This window comes from Rhinatrema bivittatum, chromosome 5 (assembly GCF_901001135.1).
Source record: "Rhinatrema bivittatum chromosome 5, aRhiBiv1.1, whole genome shotgun sequence".
NCBI classification, from domain to species: Eukaryota; Metazoa; Chordata; class Amphibia; order Gymnophiona; family Rhinatrematidae; genus Rhinatrema; species Rhinatrema bivittatum.
The window spans coordinates 304481511-304502051 of record NC_042619.1 but is presented as its reverse complement, the minus strand read 5'-3'; the positions used below and the strand labels follow the sequence as shown (position 1 = coordinate 304502051).

The 20541-nt window shown below is 46.6% G+C and overlaps 1 protein-coding gene across 7 annotated transcripts in view; it reads right to left on the bottom strand.

The window, feature by feature from the left end:
• The window catches only part of CAMK2B (calcium/calmodulin dependent protein kinase II beta), an 858678-nt gene that overhangs the window by 806680 nt on the left and 31457 nt on the right, over window positions 1–20541 (bottom strand). For all 7 annotated transcript variants that reach the window (XM_029604232.1, XM_029604231.1, XM_029604230.1 and 4 more), the window contains exon 2: window positions 10128–10222. In XM_029604232.1, the coding sequence (XP_029460092.1) occupies window positions 10128–10222 (95 nt within the window). The remainder of the gene's footprint in view (window positions 1–10127; window positions 10223–20541) is intronic.

Here is a 20541-nt window from a genome sequence, read left to right as displayed (position 1 = left end):
GTCCCATCGTAACATCCCAAAACACAAATCTTCCTATCCCAGAAATGTTCCACTCCCATTCTCCACAAGGACCCTGCCCCATCGCAGCCAAAAAGATGCTCTTTTCCCAATACATTGTGAGCACTTCCCAAGTTCACATGACAGCACCCACTTCTTGTCATCACAGCACTTCATGAGGCTCCTCCCTCTACACCACAGGGAAGATGACCCATCACAGCATCCCAATGGGCTCCTTTCCCCTCCCCCACAGGAGCACTCCCCATCAGAGTAATCCATGGGGCTTCTCCCCCAGGGGGGAGAGGGGAACACATCACAGCACCCAAAAGGGCCCATCTTACCACGTCCATAGGAAATACCCACATCACAGAACCCATAACACTCCTCATCAGAGCACCCAAAAGGGCTCTTCTCCCCATACCCAAGGGGAACACAACCTATCACAGCTCCCAAAGGAGCTCCCCTCTCCCACATCCACAGAGAGTTCTCCCCATCACAGTACTGCAAGGAGCACCTCTCCACACCCCCATGGGGAGTGGAAAACACTCATCATCACAAGAAGAGAATGGTCAAGGGGCTCCTCTTCCCACACCCATATGGAGTGGCTGATATTTCTCATCACATCTACAGCAAATGGTTCTGCAACCAATCACTTCCCAGTCATTGAAAGGCGAATGTAATATAGTAGATGATGGTAGAGAAAGACCAATCAGCCCATCCAGTCTGCCCAGTTCTTCCTGTTTATATTGCCAGCCATAAGAGCATGATTGCTTGCATGATACCTCTTCCATCCAGCACAGTGGGGGGGTTTTTTGTCATCTCATTTTTACTCAAACAGCTTGGGTAGATAAGCATACAAGATCCCACACTTGCTTCACCCCCCAGAACAAGTCCCTTCCCATGTCTAACCACAGAGCTTTTTAATAATCTAAATACATACCAATACTAGCGTGGCTGTTGCCCCAATATATAGTCTCATAGGTCCCCTTCCTGGAAAGATTGGGTGATTCCCTAGGGGAAGGCAGGATGGCCATGGGCATGTCAGTTGAATGGCAGTGCATTGGGTGGGGAAGTGATGTTGGGAGCTTTCTTGGAAGGACATGGGCTGAGGCAGGGATTGAGTGGCACCTTTTGCTAACGATACTAGGATCTTGCAAAGTCAAAGTAGTGGCCTGGTTTTGTCTTTATATCCCTGGAGGTCACTGTGACACTGGCCCTCATAGTGAGGGGAGAGGAGGTGTGAGAGGGATAATGAGGCCCTCTAGCCCATGAATGTTACTGTCAAAAAAGTGTGCATGCCACCCTCCCTCCCTGCAGAGAGCTGATCTTGGTAGCTAGGCCCCGAGTGGCTACTTGATGAGGAAGGAGGATTGTGAGAGAGTGGAGGTACTAAGAGGTTACAGCTGAACGGGAAACTGAAAATCAAGAGGACATCTAGGAAATGAAATGACAGCTCCTCACCCATGGAAGCACCCAGTGATCCCTAAAGGCTAAAGGATGGAAATAAAGAAAAAAGTGCATGGGGGTAACTTGCTGGTGTGGCGGTTACTATTCTTAACCAATAAGCCTTCATACTGTTGATATAACTCCAATATTGCTCTCTGCTCCAATATTGCCTTCTGCTTTAATGGTAGGCGGGGGGGGAAAGGGGGAATTAGATTCAGACAGCAACCAACAAGGACACTAAATGTTACGGTCTGGGAAAACAAATAAGAATGGGGTAACTTGCTGATGCAGCTGTTACCACCCATAACCAATACGCCTGATACTTTTGATGCTACCATAAACTTGCTGGGCAGACTGGATGGACCATTTGGTCCTTTTCTGCCGTCATTTCTATGTTTCTATGTTCAAAGGATGTGCCTGGTGCCTCACCCTCCTCCGGCACCTCCAAGTGCCATGGCCCCCCATCTCACCCTCATCTCCAATCCCCAAGGGAATCTTCTGCTCTCCCCAGTACCACTACCCCATCAAGGGAAGTTCCCAGTGTCCTTCCTGTCTCCAAAGCAATGTAATAGAGAGTGTGGGAGAGGGATCTGCCACTCTATATCCTGCTGTACAATCTTGCCACACTTGAAGGGTGTTTGTTTGTTTTTTTAACTGGCAAGGATATAGCTTAGAGCTTCTTACCTGTTCAGTTTTGGCTACGTAAGCCAAAAAATAAAAGCTAGGATGGCTCACAATGCTAAACCTTGGGACTATTAGATTATTCCCTGTATATTTACAGTATCTGTCGGTGCTGTATGAATAAGAAAAGTAAACACAATTTGACCACTCCCTCCTTCAAAACATGCATGGATACTACAATAGCACCCCCCAGCCCGAGGCAGGAGGCCAGGCTGGGAATAGAACTCATCATGATGGGTTCATAGGATTTACAATATTACGCTTATCCAGGTGTGCATGAGAGAGAGAGTGGCTGTGAGGGAGGATTCTGGATGAGAAAAGGGCTGCAAGGTCACCAGAGAGGAGCCTGCTTAGCACATCCATGGCAATACCGTGAGGCCATGGAGTGCACGAACTCAGAGCCAGCATGACAGAGCAGGCGGCATGCACAGGCCAGCTTTCTCTTCCCATTCCAACAGGTAGAATTTCCAGCTTCCTCACGCCACAAGTCTTGAAGAAAACGAAGAATTCATATTACACAGGAAATGAAAGCGACAGAGGAACTGTAGGCAATCTGACTAATCTTCTTCAGTGGTCCAGTTCCCAGTATCCTCCTTTGTCCTCCTCAGACCAATCTACAGATCCCCAGGAGTCTGGAGCCATGCTAAAGGAATAAAAAGTTACATGCAAAATTCGGGCTGTAAGGTGCTGAGGCTTCCTGCCTGGAGATGTCCTTCTCAAAGTTCAGTCTGCTCCATTTGAACTATCAGACCTCTATATCCAAGTATCAGTCAGTGAAGACCACATGATCTAGAGAGAGTGGGGCCGCATAGTGGGATCTCAGAGTTTGTGACAACCTGTTACTGCGATTCAAAGGGGAAAAAATAAACTTGAAAAATTACTGGTCTAACCTATTCTAAAGAACAAGGCCCTCTCTACCTCATAACCCTGACCCAAGTCACAGAGAATAACCACCTCAGCTCAGATTACAAAGAATAACAACCTACTGACCTCAGATCAGAACTCTAAATCAGGGTAAAGAGCTTGACCTCCAGCACTTACTAATAATCGCAGCCAGAACCTCCAGCCTAACTGCTGCCCACACAGGGTTTAGACAAAATAATAAACTCATTCAGCAACTTCATCCTACTGCAGGCTGCTCAGGGGCAATCTGCCTCTGCTCAGCAGTATCTCTGGGCTCATCTGGCTGTTGCCTTTGTGGCTCAAACTCAAAGGAGTACATGCACAACCACTGACTTACAATGTGTGCGCTTTCATCCACACCAAGTCCAGATGATGGGGAAAAAAGGCATAAAGCAGGATAGATCCTTAAAATCTGGCCTAAAACCTCCAACCTTTTACCTCACAGCCACAAAGACAGTCTTTGCTTTCCTTCCACTGAACTGCACTGGAAATCACAAACCCAGCACTGAAAGGGCAGGGCTAAGCATGGAGACTAGCAGAGCACTGAGTCACAGGGTCACACATAGAGTCAGAGACTGAGGCACAGGGAGATAAAGTGAGAAGCTTAGGGTCACACAGAGAGTCAGTGACTGAGGCACAGAGAGATAAAGTGAGGAGCTTAGGGTCACACAGAGAGTCAGTGACTGAGGCACAGGGAGATAAAGTGAGGAGCTTAGGGTTACACAGAAAGTCAGTGACTGAGGAACAGGGAGATAAAGTGAGGAGCTCAGGGTCACACAGAGAGTCAGTGACTGAGGCACAGGGAGATAAAGTGAGAAGCTTAGGGTCACACAGAGAGTCAGTGACTGAGGCACAGAGAGATAAAGTGAGGAGCTTAGGGTCACACAGAGAGTCAGTGACTGAGGCACAGAGAGATAAAGTGAGGAGCTTAGGGTTACACAGAAAGTCAGTGACTGAGGAACAGGGAGATAAAGTGAGGAGCTTAGGGTCACACAGAGAGTCAGTGACTGAGGCACAGGGAGATAAAGTGAGGAGCTTAGGGTTACACAGAAAGTCAGTGACTGAGGAACAGGGAGATAAAGTGAGGAGCTCAGGGTCACACAGAGAGTCAGTGACTGAGGCACAGGGAGATAAAGTGAGAAGCTTAGGGTCACACAGAGAGTCAGTGACTGAGGCACAGAGAGATAAAGTGAGGAGCTTAGGGTCACACAGAGAGTCAGTGACTGAGGCACAGGGAGATAAAGTGAGGAGCTTAGGGTTACACAGAAAGTCAGTGACTGAGGAACAGGGAGATAAAGTGAGGAGCTCAGGGTCACACAGAGAGTCAGTGACTGAGGCACAGGGAGATAAAGTGAGAAGCTTAGGGTCACACAGAGAGTCAGTGACTGAGGCACAGAGAGATAAAGTGAGGAGCTTAGGGTCACACAGAGAGTCAGTGACTGAGGCACAGAGAGATAAAGTGAGGAGCTTAGGGTTACACAGAAAGTCAGTGACTGAGGAACAGGGAGATAAAGTGAGGAGATCAGGGTCACACAGAGAGTCAGTGACTGAGACACAGGAAGAGAAGGTGAGGAGCTCAGGGTCACACAGAGAGTCAGTGACTGAGACACAGGAAGAGAAAGTGAGGAGCTCAGGGTCACACAGAGAGTCAGTGGCTGAGGCACAGGGAAATAAAGTGAGGAGCTGAGGGTCACGCAGAGTCAATAACTGAGGCACAGGGAGATAAAGTGAGGAGATCAGGGTCACACAGAGAGTCAGTGACTGAGACACAGGAAGAGAAGGTGAGGAGCTCAGGGTCACACAGAGAGTCATTGACTGAGGCACAGGGAGATAAAGTGAGAAGCTTAGGGTTACACAGAAAGTCAGTGACCGAGGAACAGGGAGATAAAGTAAGAAGCTTAGGGTCACACAGAGAGTCAGAGACTGAGGCACAGGGAGATAGAGTGAGAAGCTTAGGGTTACACAGAAAGTCAGTGACCGAGGAACAGGGAGATAAAGTAAGAAGCTTAGGGTCACACAGAGAGTCAGTGACTGAGGCACAGGGAGATAAAGGGAGGAGCTCAGGGTCAGACAGAGAGTCAGAGACTGAGGCACAGGGAGATAAAGTGAAGAGCTCAGGGTCACACAGAGTCAGTGACTGAGGCATAGGGAGATAAAGTGAGGAGATCAGGGTCACACAGTCAGTGACTGAGGCATAGGGAGATAAAGTGAGGAGCTCAGGGTCACACAGAGTCAGTGACTGAGGCACAGGGAGATAAAGTGAGGAGATCAGGGTCACACAGAGAGTCAGTGACTGAGACACAGGAAGAGAAGGTGAGGAACTCAGGGTCACACAGAGAGTCATTGACTGAGGCACAGGGAGATAAAGTGAGAAGCTTAGGGTTACACAGAAAGTCAGTGACTGAGGAACAGAGAGATAAAGTGAGGAGCTCAGGGTCATACAGAGAGTCAGAGACTGAGGCACAGGGAGATAAAGTGAGAAGCTTAGGGTTACACAGAAAGTCAGTGACTGAGGAACAGGGAGATAAAGTAAGAAGCTTAGGGTCACACAGAGAGTCAGTGACTGAGGCACAGGGAGATAAAGGGAGGAGCTCAGGGTCAGACAGAGAGTCAGAGACTGAGGCACAGGGAGATAAAGTGAGGAGCTCAGGGTCACACAGAGTCAGTGACTGAGGCACAGGGAGATAAAGTGAGGAGATCAGGGTCACACAGAGAGTCAGTGACTGAGACACAGGAAGAGAAGGTGAGGAACTCAGGGTCACACAGAGAGTCATTGACTGAGGCACAGGGAGATAAAGTGAGAAGCTTAGGGTCACACAGAGAGTCAGTGACTGAGGCACAGGGAGATAAAGGGAGGAGCTCAGGGTCAGACAGAGAGTCAGAGACTGAGGCACAGGGAGATAAAGTGAGGAGCTCAGGGTCACACAGAGAGTCAGTGACTGAGGCACAGGGAGCTAAAGTGGGGAGCTCAGGGTCATACAGAGAGTGACTGAGGCACAGGGAGATAAAGTGAGGAGCTCAGGGTCACACAGAGAGTCAGTGACTGAGGCACAGGGAGCTAAAGTGGGGAGCTCAGGGTCATACAGAGTGATTGAGAAATCCAATATCTGAACTTTTGTTTTTGTAGGGATTTTTAAATGTTTGGCCTAGCAATTTCTTCATGCTTCTTTGGGCTTCCAGCTCAACAGGAACCACAGCACCATGATCCTTCATTTACAACTCTCTGGGGCCTTTCTCCTTTACAATACCCTCCCTCCCAGGTTTTCCATGGAACAATACAGCTGAGCCCTCCTTGCAGTCTTCTTGACACAGAGCTCAGTTCACCACCTCTGGTTCCTCACAAGATGGCCTTCCACAAATGCAAACTATGTTATAATATGGCACTCGATCCATGTGTAGCTTTGCTTTGACTCCCAGGAGTCTGATAAAATTCAGAGAGGTAATCATTCCTGTCACATTTTGGAGATGGAAGTCCGGCAAAGTTTGGGTGAATGGTAACGGTAAGACAGCATTTGTTGTAGGATGGAAGATGTTTGTGGTTATCAAACCTCTGATTTTTAATAACCTATAAACATAAGAAATTGCCATGCTGGGTCAGACCAAGGTTCCATCAAGCCCAGCATCCTGTTTCCAACAGTGGCCAATCCAGGCCATAAGAACCTGGCAAGTACCCAAACACCAAGAAGATCCCATGCTACTGATGCAATTAATAGCAGTGGCTATTCTCTAAGTAAACTTGATTAATAGCCGTTAATGGACTTCTCCTCCAAGAACTTATCCAAACCTTTTTTTGAACCCAGCTACACTAACTGCACTAACCACATCCTCTGGCAACAAATTCCAGAGCTTTATTGTGCATTGTGTGAAAAAGAATTTTCTCCGATTAGTCTTAAATGTGCTACTTGCTAACTTCATGGAATACCCCCTAGTCCTTCTATTATCCGAAAGTGTAAATAACCAATTCACATCTACTCGTTCAAGACCTCTCATGATCTTAAAGACCTCTATCATATCCCCCCTCAGCTGTCTCCTCTCCAAGCTGAACAGCCCTAACCTCTTCAGCCTTTCCTCATAGGGCAGCTGTTCCATTCCCTTTATCATTTTGGTTGCCCTTCTCTGTACCTTCTCCATCGCAACTATATCTTTTTTGAGATGCGGCGACCAGAATTGTACACAGTATTCAAGGTGCGGTCTCACCATGGAGCGATATAGAGGCATTATGACATTTTCCATTTTATTAACCATTTCCCTTCCTAATAATTCCTAACATTATCCTCAAAGCAGGCCAGTTTTTATGTATAAAGTGGGGTTTTTCCCCCCACATTTTTGTCATATTTTGTAGGGGATTTCCTTTTAAATAAATATTTTGTTATAAAAGTGTTTTCAATTATATTTTATAAATAAAGGTCAAGTCTGATGATGTATTCCAGTTTCTTATCACCTTGTAACATTTCCTCATCAATCTGCCATATCTTTTAAAGATTTTTTAAACTAAATTAGAGCAAGAACTTATCTGTTGGGTGTTTTGATGTTTGTGGGAGGTGGCCCTGACTCCTGGAAGACTGAGATGGTTTTAGAATGACTCATACATAATAAAACAGGAATGAAGGCAGCAAAAGCCCAAATGGTCCAGGCAATCAAATTTGCAGATGACACAAAATTGTTCAGAGTAGTTAAATCACAAGCAGATTGTGATAAATTGCAGGAAGACCTTGTGAGACTGGAAAATTGGGCATCGAAATGGCAGATGAAATTTAATGTGGATAAGTGCAAGGTGATGCATATAGGGAAAAATAACCCATGCTATAGTTACACAATGTTAGGTTCCATATTAGGTGCTACAACCCAAGAAAGAGATCTAGGTGTCATAGTGGATAACACATTGAAATCATCGGTTCAAAGTTGGGGCTCAGAGTTGGCTTTCGTCTGAATCCAATTCCTCTGCCCTCCCACCCCCTGCCAAAGAAGAGAGCGTTGTTGCAGTTGCCTCAAAAACATCAAGGCTAATTGGTTAAGGACAGTAACTCCCATGCCTTCTGTTAAGGGAACTAACTGACTCGCCATGCACCATGCACCTTTTCCTTCACTTCCAAACTCCAGCCTTTAGGGATCCGCAGTGTTTATCTCATGATCTTTTGAATTCGGTTACTGGTTTTGTCCTCACCTCCTCTTCTGGAACGGCATTGCAGGCATCCACCATCCTCTCTGTGAAGAAATATTTCCTGATTTTGGTTCGGAGTCATCGCCCCTGGAATTTCATTTCATGATCCCTAGTTCTACAGATTCCTTGCCAACAGAAAAGGTTTGATGTTCATGTTTCATTAAAATCTTTCGGGTATCTGAAGGCCTGTATCACATCTCTCCCTGCACTTCCTCCTTTCCAGGGTGTACATAATTCAGATCCTACAGCCTTTCTCATACGTCTTCCTATACAGACCTCACACCATTTTGCTCGTCCTTCTCTCGATTCCCTCCATTTGTGTGATACAGATGAGATTATACGAGGGAATCACCACCTCCATTTTCCTACTGGTTATTCCTCGCTCTGTGCAGCCCAGCATTCTTCTGGCCTTAGCTATCGCCTTGCCACATTGCTTTGCCACCTTAGATCGGCAGACACTATCACCCCGAGGTCCCTCTCCCATCCATGCACATTAGTCTTTCACCCCCATCACATACAGCCAGGGCGGGAGCTAAGGTGGAGCAGGGCTAGAGCCAGGTTTGACTGGTGCAAAGGGGCAGGACTAGGGCTGGATGTGAAAACCGTCTCCAAAACACACACGCACACACACACACACATGCACTCTTCACACTCTTGATGAGCACTGGTAGGTGAAGGACAGCTGGGGGTTCAGCACTGGTGGGAACTGAAGTTGGAGGATAACTGGGGTAAGGAGGAGAAGGCGTGTAGAGAGAATTGTCCCCTTTCTTTCTAATCTCCTCCTCCTCTTTACCCTGGGAATCCTGATCATCCATCCTCAGACCCCCATGAATCCCCCAGTGGGTGAGGGGTGAGGTTGGGAGACCACAGGATGAGAGGTGCTGCTCTGTTTACTCCAGACTCACTCCCTCTATTCCTCTTCCCTGCAGGCTGCCTGGAGGGGAAGGGTTGGAGCAGAACACCCCTGCTGCTCTGCCTCTAAAGCCTAAAAAGAAGTGCCAGACTGCGTTCCACCCCGTTCCCCCACAAATTAAGCCCTGCATAAAGCTCTTTTGGATTACAGCACCCCAGGTGCATGACTTTGCACTTCTTGGCATTGAATCCCAGGGGCCAAATCTTTGACCATTCTTCAAGCTTTCTTAAATCGCTTTTCATTCTGTCCACTCCTTCAGGCGTGTCCTGTTGCACATCTTAATATTATCCGCAAATAGACAAAATTTACCTTCTATCCCTTCCGCAATGTTGCTCACAAAGAGATTGAACAGAATCGGTCCCAAAACCGATCCCTGTGGCACTCCACTTAACACCATTCTCTCTTCAGAGTAGGCTCCATTTACTATTACACACTATCTTCTGCCAGTCATCCAGTTTGTAATCCACGCCACCACCCACTCCCAAGCTTCTCGTTTTATGATGGTGGTGGTACAGCTGGAGGAATTGACGTCTGCTACAGGTAAAAGGCAGGTCTCCTTTACACTATACAATGTTTACAGATAACGGAAAAGACAGGTCTCCTTTACAGCTAATGGAATAGGAAGATCTTGTTTACTCTTGTAAAGGCACCATACCTGCTAACTATTCCTTTGATGGTCTTGGTATTTGTGCCTGAAACCTACCAGCTCTCAAAAGGGCAGGTCTCCTTTGCACTATACATCCATTACAGCCTGAGGAAATAGCAGATCCTTATATTTATTTATTATTATTTAAAAATACTTGTTCGCCATATTTACAAATCTAGAAAATAACAAGTCTCCTTTATACAATATGTCCATTCCAGCCATAGGAAAAGGCAATTCTATTCATTGTCAGGGAAATGACAGATCCCCCCTGTAAGGTATGGGGCATTCACAAAACTGTGCATTGTCAAAGGCCATTTGCAGGAAGGAAAACAAGGTCAGCAGAGGTGTCACCCCCTTTGGGGCAGCTCCAGCACTCCTACCTCTTGCCGAGAGCTTCTTGGTGTTGATGATCTTGGCAGCATACTCGTGCCCGGTGCACAGCTTTACGCAGCGTCGCACCACAGAGAAGGCCCCCCTGGAGAGAAGAGAGAGAGAGAGCATTTGTCAGCAGCTAAGAAAATCAGGTCCATGTGTGCAGGACTGGATCAGCCTGTCCTGAAATAATAGAGCCAGTTGGTAAACCTAAAACATACGGCATCTTTTCTTTCCATTTGTACTCTGCCTTTTTAACTACATAACGGTTACCCAAAGTGGATGCACTTTGTATGTTAGACCTGCAAATTAGAATGAAGGAAATTTCCCAGCATGGTGTTAGGGGACACCACTGACCCAGTGTCCCAGCCTGGTATTATCTGGGGACACTTTCCCCTCTGGCCCACAGTCCCAGCAAGGTGTTAGGGACACTCCCTCTCTGAGCCAGTACTGACCTAATACCCCAGCATAGTTTTAGGAAGTCTTCCCCCTCTGAGCCAGGAGCAGACCAATATGTGTTGAAATTCCCCTTGTAAAAAAAAAAAAAGAAAAAGAAATCCTCCTTGGTACACACGAGCAGACACCACCTCTTTATGATATGTTTCCTTATCATGTCTGCAGTATCTCAAAAAATAAAATGGCACTACAAAAACGCCTACGTGATAATACAGAGATCATTTTTCAAAGGGTTTCGGTTTTTAACATTCGGAGTTAGGCTCCTAAATTGTCCCTTTTGAAAATTGACTAGGGCCGAGTGCCTACATTTAGGCTCCTAGTTTTCCTAAGCCCCTAAATTTCAGGTCTTAAAAATGAATGACTAACAGGGGCAGAGTTAGGGAAGGCAAATAAGTTAAGTGCTTACCACTGATTTTGAGCACTCTGTACCTAACGTAGGGCCTCACTTACTAAGCATTTCCCCCATAGACACAGAATGGGAGAAAAGCCTTAGTAAATCAGGCCCTAAGCATCTTAAATCTAGGCAAATAAATAGAAGACATAAATTTAGGTGAATTTTCAGCTGAAAATTTAGAGGTCCATATTCAGCATCACAGGGAGTGGGTAAGATTTCTGGACAGAGTTACCCAGGTAAATGTACTCATATATTCAGTGGAATGGTTATGTGTTCTGTTTAATATACTTGGATAAAGTCCAAGTTATCCATTCAAAATTATCTGGATAACTTTAGAAATGCTCTCCAGAATGACCAAACTTATTCAAATAACTTACAGGGTCATTCATCAAAAGGCATTATGGCGTTAATGCACACGATAACGCGTTAACGCCATAACGCAGGCATTGCTGTTCATAACGCATGGCGCAAATGCAAATGTTTTGGAGGGGCGGGATCAGGGAGGAGTTTGGGCAGGATTTAGTAAAATGAGGGGCAATATCACACCGTGCAATAGTATAATGCATGCTATCGCAGTTTCAACACTTTTTTTCTGGTGTTAGGCTGTGCAATATGCCCAAAATGGCCATAACACAATTCGTGATAAAATTTTCAAATTGCATTTTTGTCCATTTCTGGGCTTGGGAGAAGAGGGGGGGGGGGAAGCGAGAGCCTCTGGGGAGGGCCATACTGTGTGCACCTATCTATATCTCTATAGGAGGGCCTTCTAATAGGTCGAGTTGAGGTGTTGGTGGTGGTTTAGGGGCCAGTTTCACATGTAGAGTGAGATGTATGAGTAGCACAGTGCACCTTAGTGAAGATTTGACATTTGGTGTGAGGAAAGTCTCACAAAGGTGAAATTTCTACTATGTTCTCTCACCCTAGTTTGACTTTCCTCAATCCAAATGATGTCAAATCTTCACAAGTGTACTGTGCTATTTGTACATCTCACTCTACATGTGAAACTGGCCCCTAAACCCTAAACCACCACCACCACCTCACCTTGACCTATTAGATGGCCCTCCTATAGAGCTATACATACTTCACTACTATGAGGGTCTTGCAGATAGAGCGAGAGAGACAGACTCTCTCTCAAAAATAGGGATTATTGCAGGGTATGCTTTCTGGTGTTATTAACACTTTTTGATAAATCTAGGGGTCAGCCAGATTATTATTATTATTATTTTATTTATTTCTTTTATATACCGACATTCAATCGAGATATCACATCGGTTTCCAGATAACCAAGAGAATAGGGCGTAGTCCGCCCTATTTTACATTATAACATGGTAACCAAAAAAAAAAACCCAATTATAACATATTATAACAGTGGTACATGGAACAAAAGGTTATAGGATATAACAAAAGGTTATAGAAAATAACATATGTACATGAATGTGTTGTTGATAAAATAAATTTAGGATTAGGGACTTGTTGGTAAGGTAATTTAGGAATAGAGGTGGGGGGGATGAGGGAAGGGAGGGGGGAAGGTGGGGTGGGAGGAAGTAGTGGAGTGAGGGATTCAGGGGGGTGAGAAGACTGAGTATGGGATGAGGTGTGTTCATTCAGATAATACTGAATATCAGTGCTAAGTTATCTTAACAAGCTAGCCCTATGCCAGAATGCCCCTGGAACACCTCTGATTTATTTGGGTACAGTTTTAGTCCAGCTTAAAACTTACCTGATAAGTCAGTTGGCACAGCAGGATATTCAAATCCTACAGTTTGTCCAAACTTATGGGCCGATGCAGTAAAGTGCACTCAGGCTGAGTGCACTGTTAGCCTCCGTTTGGCCGCGCGGTTTCGATGCGCTATTTTTACCCCTTATACAGTAAGGGGTAATAGCGCGTGGAAAATGTGCGGCCAACCCCCCCGAAACTAATAGTGCCCGCAACATGCAAATGCATGTTGATGGGCCTATTAGTCATTCCCGCGTGATACAGAAAGTAACGCCTGCCAAAAGCAGGAGTTAATTTCGGCTGGCACCAGGAAAGTGTTCAGAAAAGCAGAAAAAACTGCTTTTCTGTACATCCTCTGACTTAATATCATAGCGATATTAAGTCGGAGGCCCCAAAAATAAAAAAAAAATTAAATTAAAAATCTGCCCATGGCCCGCGGGTTGGAAGACAGATGCTCTATTTTGCCGGCATCCATTTTCCAAACCCATGCCTGTCAGCGGGTTCGCGTGTCCCTAGCGCCTCCTTTTACCGTGGGCCCTCATTTACATTTTTTTTTTTCTGAATCGCACGCCCAGGAGAGTGGCCTGGGCGCGCGCCGGGAGAGCGGGCGCTTGCCGGCTCTCCCGCGGGTTTTTCTGTATCGGCTCGTTAGCTGGCCAGACTGCTTTTCATATGGGCCTCTTAGACCCCCTAAGTTTGGCTGAAAGTAGGCATCTTAGATTCCTACATTTAGTAGGTCAGCTTTTTTTTGAATCTTGGCCTCATGGTGTTACTTCAAGCCCAGCACAGAGCAGTTCAAAGGCCATAGCCAGCCTAACTCTAGTAAGAGATAGATATATGGGAGGATGGAGTCTCAGAGCTCTAATGAACGAGACGGAGACCCTGTGGGAGACTTGGACTTTTAAAGGAGGTGTCTTGAACTTTTATCAGAGACTAGAAACTTTACTGCAGGCGATTAATTCCTTCAATCAGGGAGATTTGGACCTTTCATCAAGACCATCAGCCATTAAAAAAAAAACCTCAGCCAAGCCTGGACAGCTGGGCTCTTACTTCCATGAAATGATCCACTTTGTGGTGGGTTTTTTTTTTTTTTTCCGGCTGCGTTGAATAACTGCTTTAAATTAGCCTGCTCAATGTTATACAAAGATGGACTGGGCTGGAAGGTTTCAATGGAAAGTTACCCCCTTTCCCACTAGGGAAATGATATGATATGATAAAAAAAACACATCCAAATCACTTCTAAAACCTGTCATTTTCTCCTTTATAACATCACTAAAATCTGTCCCTTCCTTTCTGGCACACTACCAAAGCATTTATCCCCTGTAATCACCTCCAACGACTACAACCTGCTCCTCACAGGACTCCCCATAACTGATCTCTTCCCGCTACAATCTATTCAAAATTCAGCTCCGTGTCTATCTTCCTTCAATGATGCCACAACCATGTAACCCCCACTTCTTAAGGCACTACATTGGCTTCCCATCTGCTTCTGCATTTAGTTCAAGCTTCTCCTGTTCACCCACAAGTTACCTCTCTTCTCTTTATCTCCCTCCGTACCATTCATCTGGCAAGCTGCTCGTCTCTTCTCCTCCATCGACAGCTCCTAACTCTGTGTTTTCCACCGTGCTGCACCATATGCCTGTGTAAATCAGCTAACTCCCCCCCCCCCCCAACACCAACACCATTCTCTGAAATAATTGTGGGAATTTTCAGTAATGTGGCAGGTAGCAGCATATGCCCGAGTTCCCATCTAAGCTATTTAATCTGGACAAATCCATAAGGCTTCGTAAAAATGCTCAAAAATTCCCAGGAGCTTATTTCCATAACTCCATACAAAGAAGGAAGATGTCAAATAAGTAGTCACTAAAGGCCTACTTCATGAGCCTTTGAAACATCGCTGGGTCATTACAAAGACCAAATGGCATTTGGAGCCACTCAAATAGCCTGAATGAGGTGGTGACTGCCATCTTTGGTTGGTCCTTGGGGATCCATGGCCACCTGGAAATAGCCTGATGTTAGGTCAAGTGACGAAAAGAGAGCTGCCTGACTTGGTGCATCCAAAGATTTGTCAATTCTTGGCAGAGGATAAGCATCTTTTCTTGTCTCCTGATTTAACTTGCGAAAGTCTAAATAAAAGCAAATGGAGCCATCTTTCTTTTTAATGATCACAGCCGACGATGCCCAGGAACTATTGCTTATCTGTAAAACTCCTTGCGATACAAGATCATACACACGTGTTTTTAATTCATCATAGCCGTGGGGGGATATTCTTCTATATCTCTGTTTAATAGGCTGTTTTGATTGAACCCTGAATGGACCTGGACAAAACGAATGGGTGCACGAATGTACGGAGGGCTGCAGCACTCAGCTGCCTGTGCTGAGAAAGGGTCAGCGCCATGACAAACCAGGAGCACAGCAAAGCCAAGACTAAAACTGAGCAACCAGAGATCCCACATCCCGCAAGTGATCAAACTCAGGGAGCCAGGAAGGAAAGGCATTAATCTCTTTCTTGTCTGTGCTTCTCTTTACCCATCACGTCTCTCAAACCAACTTGCCCTGGGCTTTAAAAATACTCCAGTGCAGCTGAAGTTCTTCTACCTTTTCCTGTTTGGAGATTCTTTGTAAATATTTTTTGTTGAGTGGTGCAAGGAATGTGAGCAAAGGCTCCATTTCTCTTTTTAAAGAATTATTTAGAAAACAGAGTGGGCAGGCAAGCAGCTGAAAAGCTTCCTATAGCAGCAAGCAATAGTCTTGTCTATTGACTAAGAGGGGTTGTGCCTAACGACTGGTGGCCTGCACCAATTGAGTAGGGAGGCTGTCTTCTGGCCACTGAAATACCAATGAACAACATTTTGGCCATGTGTCCTTGTCCCATCCAAGCAGAGCAAACTCTCACTCTCCTGGGTTAATTAAAACCAAATATTCAGCTCTGGGTCAGTTGCCGCCTCAGCTCCGGCCCCTCTGGTTACGAGGAGCTGTGTATGCCATGGAGCCTGCCTTCACAGCTCGCAGGATGGAGGGAGGTCCCAGCAATCAGACAACATGGCACCTGTTGGCCGGAGTGCTTAGGATCTCGGAAGGAGTCACAATTTGTTACCCTGGTCAAATAGCTGTGGCTGCAGTAGCTGAGCTTTAGAGAAGGGGAGGGGGAATAAAATTGGGGGAAAACCAAAGACAGATTATAATTTAAAAAAAAAAAAAAAACCCTGAATATTTGTGTTTTTAGCTATGCAAGACTTCTTGCAACATTGTATCACAGTAAATGTCAATGACCCAAATGGTCCATCCAGTCTACCCAGCAATGTAACATTTCCAAGACTGTGGCTCAGGGCCCTATCTCTCTCTGCTGACAGTTCCCTGAGGAACCTACCTCCCCATGTGCCACCTGCACAGCTGGCAAAGGCTAGAGAACAGCTGGCACAGCAAAAAAACAGAGACTTTTCAAGCCAAGTCAAAACCACTCATAAAAACTCGCTTACGACACAGATTTCCCACGGAAGTGGAACAATATTTGCCATCAAGGGCGCTTGCCCCTGCAGCCTGTAGGCAAATCAGGCAAACAAATAAATAGAAAAGCTCTGGTTGAACATGTAACAATATGATTGCCCTCCATCATTGTCTGAAAACTATAATTGGGAAAAGGAAAATAGTAGCAAGCAGAAACAGCATTAGCTGCTAGCGCTTTCAAAACATCCTTCGGTAGGCAGACCAAACAAAAGAGGTCACATGCATTATGTTGCTTCTTCCATATTCCCAAATCTTCACGACACACTCGGTTCTAGCCTTGAGACCTACCAAGATTTAACATTTTAAATATAAATTCTGTATTTTAAAAAAAATATATTTAAATATTTCAATTGGGACAGCTGCCGTGTGCCCCACAAGTGAGTAAACCATGAGATATCTTTGTGCTTGTTGAAAGCAGGAATTCTCCTCTGGAGAGGACTCCTGTTGCCCGGATTGCGTGTCTGGCTGTCTGGTATTGTGACCTGCTCACGTTAATGGGATGCACGCCTGCGTAACAAAAGAACGGGATTCAGGAACCACCACTGGGTTTGCACCACTGAATGTTATTTCATTTTGGAGGAAAACCGAGTGTTTGAAGATTCTGAAAGGCACCTTCCTTTTAGCCTCCTCTACCAGTAAGGGTCGCGTTTAATCAAAGGATTGTGGTGCAGGTCCGTCAGAAATCCACTGCAGATAAATCCAACAAGTGTCCTCCAGAGACAAGAAAGAAGCACTCCGGGACCCCCCCAAAGTATCAACGTAGCATGAAGAGAGATCTCACAGGAGGAGGCAGCAGCAGGCTCAGCCTGGAGGAGAGATGGAGGGATCTCTTATTAGTGACTTTGCAGGGTGAGAGCTTGGGATCTCTCTCCTTAGTGATTCAGCAAAGAGCGAGGTGTGGGTACTCTCCCAGTAGTGACTCATTAGGAGAGGTGGGGGATCTCGCTCATTAAGGACTTGGCAGCGGGGCCAGCTTTAGTGCTGGTGGGAACAGCACCCCCCTCACCTCACGGTCAGGGGCAGGGGAGGGGGAGGGGGTTATACATCCCTAAAACTGACCATTTCCCCCTGCCCTCCTCACCTTCCACCGCTACCCTCCCTCACCCTCATCTTCCTCCCCAGCTGGCCATTTAGTGTTCAGAGATTAACTGTGACTTATGCAAGCAAGTGGAGCCGGCGGCAGGAGGAGGAAGAGGTGAGGAGAGCTGAGCAACTAATTGGGCTGCAGGGAGGGAGGGAGGAGGAGGGCTGCGGCCGACCGCTGTTCTTTGCCCCTCCCCCTTCCCCCAAGCCAAGTCAGGAGGCCGTGGCAGAAGCTCTTGGGGTCATGTAGGCCATGTCCGGAGGGGTCCGTAGGAACAGCAGCTCTCTTCAGCCCCCGAGGGCTGTATTGGAAAGGTGGATGGAGGGCTCTTCTTCAGCTGCTTTGGGAAGAAGTGCTAGTGCCCCCCTAGTGCATGGCGCCTGGGTGCAAGAGTGTTTGGCACCCTAGGCAAACCTTCAGTCATGCACCCCCTCCCCCGACTTACCTCTGGCACAGTCGCTCCCTCCTACCAGCAGCAGTGGCTGCCAAACAGCGTTCCCTTTTGGGTAGTATTAGCTCCGGCACAGCACCCTTCTGGGTCTTGTGCTGGCAGGATTTTGCTGCCCCCCCCAAACTTTGGTGCTGTAGGGGACCTCCTGATGTGCCCAATGGAAGCATGGGCCCTGCCTGTGTGATCGCACAGGTCACAGGCCCCACAAACCAGCCTTGCTTGGTAGGAGAAGGTGGGATCTCTCTCAATAGTGACTCAGCAGGGAGAGGGATATGGGATCTCTCTCAGTCATTCAACAGGGGAAAAGGTAGTGAGTTTCCCTCATAATAATTCAGCAGGATGGATAAGAAATGGCAGCTACTGGTGCCAGCTCTGTGGGTACTGGAGCACCCCAATATTGAGCAAATTCCTTCTCTGTATTTAGGGAGGGATAATTTGTATTGAGTTTAACACCCACAATCGTTTTGAGAAATTGACTCCTATGGAGATGGCCTTCCTCAGGAACAAGCAGCAATGGCAAATTATCACTGGGGTCACAAAAATAAACAGCAGTAATCTCTCATTGAGATCACTATAACAGGCAGCAGTAACCTCTCACCAGTGTCACTCTGACAGGCCACAGTAACCTCTCACCAGGGTCACTATGACAGGCCGCAGTAACCTCTCACCAGGGTCACTATGACAGGCAGCCGTAACCTCCGACCAGTGTCCCTCTGAGAGGCAGCAGTAACCTCCGACCAGGGTCCCTCTGAGAGGCCGCAGTAACCTCGCACCAGGGTCCCTCTGACAGGCCGCAGTAACCTCTCACCAGGGTCACTATGACAGGCAGCCGTAACCTCCGACCAGGGTCCCTCTGAGAGGCCGCAGTAACCTCGCACCAGGGTCCCTCTGACAGGCCGCAGTAACCTCTCACCAGGGTCACTCTGACAGGCCACAATAACCTCTCATTGACATCACAGTAAGAATATAAGAATATAAGATTTGCCATGCTAGGTCAGACCAAAATCTATCAAGCCCATTATTCTGTCTCTGATAGTGGGTCAGTTCAAGTCACAAGTACCTGGTACATCCCAAAAAGTATATCTAATTCTTATAGCTCATTCCCAGGGATAAGTGAGGGCTGTCCCAAGTCTACCTGGCTAATAATGTTTTATGGACATCTTCTGCAGGAACTTGTCTACATCTCTTTTAAACCTCATTGTGCTAGTCACCTTGACTGTGTCTTCTGGCAAAAGATTCCACAGCTTTATTGTGCATTGAGTTGACAAGTACACTCTACAATTTGTTTAAATCTGCTAGTTGTTAATTTCGAACTGCCATGGGTGATGGTAGCTGTAGCAGGGCAAGGCAAAACGTAGTACACAAGTTTCCCTCTACAAGCTAGGGTGGCGGGTAACAGTGGGGGGCTCTGTTTCCTCAAACCAAGCCCACAAGCACTAGAAGCTGTGTTTGAAATGACATTTCTGGTCTCAGTTGGAACATGCACCAAGAAACAGAGACCGAGTCTGAAACAGACAGCGTTAAGCCCTGTGCTGGACAGGTGGGATCTGTTCTACGGAAGGCCACAAAAAGAGTGGCAGGAAAAATGCAGAGCCCACTGGGGAGACTGACAGGCAGTCCTCTCAGCAAACTGTGACTTGATCTGTGCAGAGAAGGCCTGCCAGGAACTGGAATATTAAAGTAGATGGGAGTGCTCTACTCCCTGACTTTAAGCTTTCTGCAGGGATGAACCCTGCTAAAACCCGGGCTGTGTTCTGAGTTGACCTTACGACACTGAAAAATCCTGCAGAGGAGAACTGTTTAACTAAAGCATTGGCTGTGTTGGGGAATATTCCAATTTTATTTCAACCCATCCAAAGGCTGGGATCAGCACAGTACCTAATATTTAACACAGATTACTGCACAGATATCCAAGGCAGCAGTACAGGACAGGGGTGAGTGGGTGGGTGGAAGGGCTACTGATGTACACCACCCAGGAGACAAATCTCAAGGTGATCATATCTGAAGTTCTCAAATTTTCCAAACCATGATAAGTCAAGGCAGGGTGCATAGGGAAAAGCATAACCAGCAGACAAAAAAGGAGGCGAAAATAAAGGCGCGACCTCATCTGGAATATTGTGTCCAGTTCTAGGAGCCGCGGCTCAGGAAGGACTTAGACAGAACACAGTGCAGAGAAGAGCCACCAGAGCAGTGAGGGATCTGCAGCATGAGCCCTGTGAGGTATTTTAGTCCCTAAACACGCATACCCCAGAGAATAAAGAGCGAGGCGAGGAAAGGAAACAGGGGACGTAACAGACACATTGAAATATCTCAGAGGAATAAATAAAGCACGAGAAGCAAACCTCTCTCAGCGGAAAGGAATTTCTAGAACAAGCGCGCAGGGTAGGAGAAGTAAGCTAGAAAAGATTTCTTCACAGAAGGGCTGAGGATGCATGCAGCAGCCTTCCAGCGGAGGTGGGGGAGGCCAAATGAGAAACAGACAGTTCAGGAAAAGCCTTGGATGAGCAGTGAAGATCCTTAAGTGTTGGGGAAAGTGAGGGGTAAACCAGGGATCGGGTAGGATCTGTGATACTGCACTAAGTGGAGCTATCAGCCAAGGTCAGAGGGGCCTTACAGTCTTTACCTGCAGTCAAATTCCTCGTTCCAGTGCAGTTCAAGAAGCTTTACTGGCATTACAATGTATGCATCTTGCAAAGTAATACTTAAGTAATAAAAGAAACGATGTCTCTCTCTCTTCACCACTAGGGATCCCTGAAAGTGAAGCACAGATCCCTTTTTTCTTTTTGCTGGAGAGAGGGGAAAGTTAATCTCTC